Source organism: Parus major, chromosome 4, assembly GCF_001522545.3.
Source record: "Parus major isolate Abel chromosome 4, Parus_major1.1, whole genome shotgun sequence".
NCBI classification, from domain to species: domain Eukaryota; kingdom Metazoa; phylum Chordata; class Aves; order Passeriformes; family Paridae; genus Parus; species Parus major.
In genome coordinates, this window is record NC_031771.1 from 41,065,125 (window position 1) to 41,073,025 (window position 7,901).

The following is a 7,901-nucleotide window of genomic DNA, read 5'->3' on the forward strand; positions in this document are numbered from 1 at the left end:
CATATTTTCAACTGCTTACAGGAGCACACTGGGGAACGTGCTTTAATATGACTTCACACCTATTAAAATACAAATTCTGCCAGAGCAAGTATATGCTGCTGCTATGGATGAATAAATGTTAATCATAAAATGTACAAGTGAAAATTCAACTTATTCAAGAATATTGTCAAAATGTTTTTGTATAATAATGTTTGTACCTGAATAAACATGTCGGTGAAGTAATTGCATATATTGCAATTCATCATAATGACTATTAATGCAGAAATGACTACACGGAGATGAAAAACAATAAATGCTGACAGCTTTTTTATTTCTAAAAAGACTCATTTCTAATATATCTTTATAATACTTCTAATAAAATATTTCTAAAATTTTAAATACGCTTCTAAAGAATCACAGCTGCCTCAAAGCACTTCTTTAAAATATGTCTCACTGCTGAAAGAAATTTATGTATTCCTTTTTTTTCTCCCTCTTTTAGATATTTTTAAATGCAGATACAATCCGCCTGGGAAATCTACCAGTGGGGTCCTTTTCATCCTCCTCCTCCTCCTCCTTCTCCTCCTCCTCCTCACCCAGCTCTTCAGCCCCTCGCCAGACAATCTATGAGCTCTGCGCCTGTCCCAATGGTAAACTTTACCTGTCCCCAGCAGGAGCAGGCTCCACATGTCAATCCAGTAGCAACATCTGCTTGTGGAGCTAGAATGACTCCGTTTTATCCTCACACCAGAATAGCCTTTTGTTACTATCCCTCTGCTTCACAGTTCAGTTCGGTTTCCCTTGTGACAAGTTCGACACTTCAAACGGCCTGCAGAGCAACTTCTTCCACTGTAAGCAGGAATACAGCGCTGCCTTCTCTTGTGGTTTGTGCTGCCACTCAACACAGAGATGAGAGAGAGAGATATCCAGAAATCAATGTATTCTTCATCAGGAAACCTAGAACATAAGATCACCTTATTTTCCAAAAGGGACAATAACACAGGTGCCTTTGCTACTTGAAGTGAAGCACATAGTTTTAGATTTTTGCAGGACCTGGATATGAACTGCACATAAATATATATCTAGAGAGAGAGAGAGAGAGTACATGAATTTTCCCAGAATCTGATGGTGAGATGAATTGGTTCCCCTTGTATGATATATAACTTTACTGTCTGAAAGCACAATTTTCCATTCATCTTTTTGGATGTAAACTTTTATCCCTGAATTTTAAAATTTTAAAGCATTGTGTGATGCTTGCTTTACTAAACAAATTCAGTAAATGGTTTTTAATACAAAAAGAGACAGAATTCCTCCCTGAGTTTGGTTTCTTTAAAAATGTGTTGTTACTATTTGTCTACTAAGTCTAGGGTTTTGTACACTAGGTAAATTTTGGAAGTGCTCAGCAATATTACTTTAAAAGTTAAAAATACATGCTCTTGTTTGTCAGATCTGAATGACCTTATATTTTCATGACCATTGCATGTGAAGTGATTGCTTTAAGTAGAACATACAGTTTCTGGAAAAGAAGAACAGGGTATAAAAGGAAATTCTGATGATATGTTTGTTGATCAGTGTATTACTCTTCACAAGGTTCTTATAATTGGCAAATACAAAACCAAGAGAGAAATCTTCAAAGGTACATCTTGCCCATTTTCTGACTATGTTTAACTGCTGCCACTTGAACACAGTACAAACATTGTTAGTAATGTAAAGTGTGATGCTGAGAAGCAGTGCACTAACAACTTGTATGACATTCACATTTATTATTCTCTTTTGTTTACTGTCTACTGCTGAGGTTTCAAAGTAATAGTAGTATATATAAAATCACATATTAAATGACATTCAGTATTAAAAAGTACATCGATATTACCTTGACTTTACCAGGTCTGTGTTTAAATTATGCAGCCACATTTGCACTGAGATCTCACTACTGACTTTGTTTTTTGACAAGTTTCATGTGGGATTTCTTTCTTGTATCAATGTTCATATTTATGTGGCTTGATTGGTAATTGAAATCTTATAAGAAATGCTTTGGTATGCTGCTGGTAAAATTGTCACAACATTGATTAACAAGAGTATCTTGAAACTTGCAGAACCCAGGGAAGTAAAACAATATAAAAATGTTTCCTAATGTGGAAGATGGCTTGATTGTGTGAGGTAAGTATGTTTTTTAACTCTATTCTTTAAATTCACCTAGCTTGTATTGTTAGAGGCTTCTGAATCAAAGATCACCAGTGATATGAGAGCTTTTGCAAAGTAATTCTAAAGCCAGGGGAGATGGTGCAAGGTGGGTATTTCCATACACTTTTTTTTTTTTTTTTTTAGAGAAAATAAATGAAAATTAGTAAACTAGTATGGTGATTCCCTTGGCATCTTATTAACACCTAATAAGGCTGACTTTGTTTTCACTTCAGGTGAAATTCACTCCTATGCAGAAGACCAGCACAAGACGTGTCAATGGCTTGACTGGTGCTTGCCTTACCATTGGCCCTCTTCAGAGGCGTGAATTTTACCTCATGGCAAGAATTCTGTATTTGCTGGTTTTAACAGTTAAATGAGGATTTTAAATTTATTATTTTATGCCTTCAAAAGAAGGCTGGTAACAGCTGACTTGTTGTCTGAGATTGTTTTTCTTTGAAAGAAAATATACTAGAAAATATTGCAAACAAATGTATTAGAGCATGAGGATTTTGAAGACACTAGAAGGGACAAAAAGAGTTACAGATGACAAAGAGGATGACAATAAAACATTAGAAAGTGTAGCCACACAAGACATCCTTATAACTGGGATTTATAGGGATATAGATGTCTTTTTCTTATGCACACAAGTAGTAGAATGGTAGAGTGATAGCCATGAATTTCAGAAGGGAAAGTATAAAGATATGGATGAGGACACATCTATGTGTATTCATTATCTGTGCACTCCTACATACACCTGTTGCTTAAAAGATGAACAAATATAATGACCTATCTAAATCTATTTATATTTAATCTGAATTAAAATGTGGCTTCCTACAAATTGGATAAAAGTAGCAAAAAAGCTGAGGAGCTTTTCTTCTCCACAAAAAAACCTGCAGGATATCTTGCAGATATTTTGTCAAGAATTTTCCACTGAAAAATTCTTATTTGCTTGTTCTTCACTTTCTGAGACTATTTACCTGTTATTCATTTAAAAAAGGTCTCTGTTCACTGATGGAAGGACCCAAACTTAATAAATTTCACACTGACTTGGTTGGGAATGGGCAGGTAGAAAAAAAATATATTTTTTTACTAGATTAATTTTAACAGCAAGACTGAAATAATTTGCCACTTTGAATGAAGTCAGAAGACATATGTGGATAATACATTGGACTCCTAAATAACAAGCCAGTAAATTCACATAGCTCTGCACTGTCAGGATATTCATTACTGGAGTCCCATCAGTATGAAGTAGAGTATATTTAAGACATTGAACAACCTATGGGATAGAATAGCAAGTTCTCATTATATGTTAATAATCTGGTGAATTTCATAATATTGATGTTTACTTTAAATCCACTGAAAACTGTAAGAAGGGAATTAAACATTTTTTTATTTCAAAAAGTATTTCTAGCCCACATGATTTCAGGGAGTATTGGAAAAGTGATTTCAGTGCATTAACCATATTAAAAAATTAAGATGCCATCCTTATGACAACAATGAAATATCTGCAAAGACCTTATTGGCTACATGTATTTAATATATATGATAGATTTATTTCCTGTAAAAAGTATTTGTGTCATATTATAGGATACTGTCTCTTTCTTGGTTTTTTCCTTTAAAAAAAAAAAGAAGAGAAAAATAAAAGCATCAGCCAACCTCTCTGAGCACTGTCAGATGTATGGTTTGTATTGCAGTTCATTCATTGGTTAAGTGTTAAGACCAAAGACAGACACTTCTATTATATTCAACACTATGACACTGCTGTTTCTACTAATTCTGTTGGAATGAAGAGATGAAAAGTTGTAATTACAACATGAAATGTAACATAGTTTAGATCTGTGCAGCATTTTGAGCTGTAGATTTTCAATTTTTTCCAAGATTTAAATTTTTTGTTGGTGTCTTGCAATTACATTACTATTCATGCATATGGGGGTCTTTTGGAGTTCCTAAGAAAACATGCCAAGACATTGCTTCTATGAATTGAAGTTATACTGGTTTGCTTGTAAAATTGGCTTGACTGGATAAAATAATTTGCTTTCAACCATTTTAGATGCAGAATTAATAAGTCTGGAAGATACAGCCATAAATGTCTAGAAGGATGAATGAACGATGTTTAAGATATTTGGTTCATAACACAATGTATCTTTTAGGGTTTTTTGGTTTTTTTGTTTTGTTTTGCTTTGTTTTTAGATTCCAAAAAACTGCCAAATAAAAAACAAATTAAAAACCCACAAACTTGAGACTATGGAATTGTTATCAACTGATTCACTGTAATGCACATGAAAGTTGTATGAAAATCTGAGTGTCTTATTGTTTCAAACACTATTCAGTAAAGGTCTGCTAACCATTTTTGTTTTGTAACCTTCATGTTAATGGTTTTCTTGTGTATAGAAGTATATATAAAGATGGGAACTATTTTCTTACACATACTATGCAATATGTTTGTAGAACTGCAATATTACCAAAATTACAAAAGCTGTGCTTTTGTACCCTCTTGCTTTATGTAAAAAAAATCTTTTTTCTATTTAATGGACTGTCTGTCTTAAAATTGTGGATAACATTATTCAAAAGCAGTACACTGAAACTTTAAAGATTTTTATTTTATTTAGCTTGGATTTATTTTTTTTTTTTGATGAAAATAATAGCAAGGTTTTGGAAGTTGGAAATTGCTTTTTCTTGGAAAGCTAGAACTTTTTCAGCATGTAATTAATACTGTCAGTTTGATATGTCTCCTGTACTTCATTCATTTGGTCTTAGCATTTCCATCTGGTGCTACCATATAGCCATAAATAAATGTGATACATAAAACAGGAAATATATCAGAATTAATTTCAAGAATAATCAAACAGGAATCCTGCTAAGGGTGAGAAGAACATCTAAAATAGCTGATGAGAAACTTTTAGATTTTCTATATATTTTTGATGGATTTTTTTTGTTGTTTGCATTTCCTTACCTCTGTCGACATTAGCAGCATGGTAATAACTTTAATTTCTTTTTCAGGTTTTTTGTCCTAACACAGAGAATATAGTACAGTTTTATTTCAAACAATTTTTTTTCAAAACAACAGACACTGCATTTAAATGCAGTACTTATGTCAAGAAAAACAATTTTAAAGAAGTGTAGGCTCTTTTCTTCAACAGCATTAGTAAAGTGTAAATTACAGTGCTGCTATATCATCTACCATAAAGGCAGATTACACTACTTAAGTTCCTTTGTATCTTGCCAGAATAAGCTTAAATTGCATATTCATGTTTAAACTGCATTTGTTTATAAACCACTTGAGAATTACACAGTCATGTAAAAGGTTCTGCACTGATGTCATCAATGCAAACAAATGTTCTCTGTGTTTACCCTGGGCAGGGTCAGGCTCAGCTTGCACAGAGCTTGGACAAAAAGCAAGGTGAGCATTCAGTGGGGTTGTTTACAAAGAGCTCCTTGATACCATATTATGACTTCATCAATATCCAGGCAGCAGCTAGCTTCACAATGCTGAAAAAATCAGCAATTTCTGTACAAGGGCAACAGTTGTTTAGAACTGTCAGTAATACAGGACAATGTATCAGTCATATAGACTGATAAGTCTCAAATGACTGAAACATCATAGCTGATACAGCAAGAAAAATTATTCTTGGCCATTTTACTCAGGGTTGGACTTGTCCAATCTGGGGAAACTACTGCCAGTAAAAGATAAATAGAAGATAAGTGAAAACAAAAAAATACACCATATGCATTGTGTTGATTCAACACAGTCCACACTGAGACTAGAATTTAATACAAGCTCTCTATGTAAAGTATAGATACGTCTTCTCTGAAACTTTGAACTGAGCTTCAGATTATGTTGTTTGAATTTGAAAGTATTATTTGATCTTTAATCAATAAATTTCTTACCAAGAAATTGTAAGGAATTGTTTCAGAAGAGCTGAAGTAAAATCTTATACTAAGTATCCAGTCTGATTAGAGTCCATAAACCAAATAAAATCTAGCCTAAGAAAAAGAAAAAAAATGAAATTTGAAAGTTTTTCTGAGTTTCAGGAAAACATTAAGTGGACTTCAGCTTTTTAAGGAGTGTCCAGCTCTAGAAGTGTCTTCAATTCTGACATGTTTAAGAATGACAGCAATTTATATTAAAATATTAGGCCTTGGGGCTAACTAGCTTCATTTAACACACAGCTTGATCTGAGAAGTAAAAGTGGCTTTTAGTTACATGTATGCCTTCTTGTTGGAAAGACCCACAAGGGAGAAATTCAGCTTTCAGCATCACCTAGAACACAATGCAAAGTAGGATTTAAGCATTAGAGATGCATTATGGAAAACAAGATGTATTGTTTTCTGTGCTTTAGTATATTTTGAGAGCTTGTATAAAGTCATTCTTTACCACTGAGAGATCTACATTCTAACACAACTTATTTCTCAGTATATATTTCAGAACTATTCTTAAAAAAATATGTAATTATTTTCTTTTAGGTGATGTTTACTCAGTTTTTTTGTCCCAAACACTGCACCAGTTAGTAAGTCAAATTCTCCTTCTTAATTCCCACCCACTCTTAACTCTACAGCTGAGCTTCAGTTGTCCCCTTAAGCATCCTCCTTTATTCACAAACAACAAAAAGAATTTTGCTTTCTCTTTATCAGGATGCTTCCTGTGTGACTTACTTAAACTGTGTCAAAGGGAAAGCTATTTGCTTTGTGACAGCAGAAATTATATAAGAAGGAGAACACACACACAGGTAAATAATATTTTTAGTCTGACTTACTAGAATTAAGCCTCTAGAGTGAAAGCTTTTAAACTATAGACTCCTTAATAATTTTTAATTTCTACAAAGTTTTGTCATTCAGTGAATGTATTTAAAATACCATAAAATAAAAATGCAAACTATCCTATCCTGTTACATTTTTCTTTTAATGGAAAAGGTAATGACTGAGCTTATTATTTGTCCCTCTCTACTAATGCACTTATTTACTTTTACAAATCTGAAAGGAAAAAAGAGAGCCAAAATATTAAATAATATAACTGTAAGATAACTATTTAAAACCCTTACTAATAACAGAATATTGTTCCTCTTAGTTCATGTCTGACATTCAAATTCATCCTTGGTAAATTAATGCTCTGATTTCTTATACAGTGGCAAGCCTTTTTGTTGTTTTGTGTAATCTCTGGGAGACAGGAAACCCATGATGATAAAGGAAATAAAACAACTACACAGTATTAAATGAAGCATCTGTGATAGTGTTCCCCATGCTACCATGGAACCGGACAAAATATGGAGGCATTTATTCATATGAGGAGAGAGGGTCATCAACCATATTTAAATATCGTGAAGAAAATAGTCTGGATGCTTTCCAGCTCCATGTTCCCCATGATGACTGAGACACAATGTTGAAATAACCTCAAGTGACAGACAGAAAGGAAGCGGTTTCCTTGATCTGCATAGGGATGTTGTAGACATCATGCCTATGCATGTTGTGATGCATAGGCAGTAAATCAAAATCACTTTGCAACAGTAAAAGCAGTCACAAGATTTCTCCCTAAACCTCAGAGAAATGGAGAGTAAGTGAAGATTTATCATAGATTACTAGATTGGTTTGGGTTGAAAGGAACCTTAAAGAGCATCTAGATGCAACTCCCCTGTCCTGGGCAGGGCCACCTTCCACTAAGTCAGCTTTCTCAAAGCTCCATCCAACCTGACCTTGAGCAATTCTGGGGGTGGGTCATGCACAACTTCTCTGGGCAATCTCTGACAGTT

The 7,901-nt window shown here is 33.7% G+C and overlaps 1 protein-coding gene across 3 annotated transcripts in view; it reads left to right on the forward strand.

Moving 5' to 3' along the window:
* Positions 1-4,392, forward strand: part of SGCZ (sarcoglycan zeta) — a 261,003-nt gene extending 256,611 nt beyond the window's left edge. For 2 of the 3 annotated variants that reach the window (XM_033513776.1, XM_033513777.1), the window contains exon 9: positions 479-4,392. In XM_033513776.1, coding sequence (XP_033369667.1) covers positions 479-700 — 222 coding nt within the window. In that variant the 3' untranslated portion in view covers positions 701-4,392. The remainder of the gene's footprint in view (positions 1-478) is intronic. The other variant, XR_004497012.1, reaches the window with a different exon arrangement.
* Positions 4,393-7,901: the final 3,509 nt, after the last annotated feature.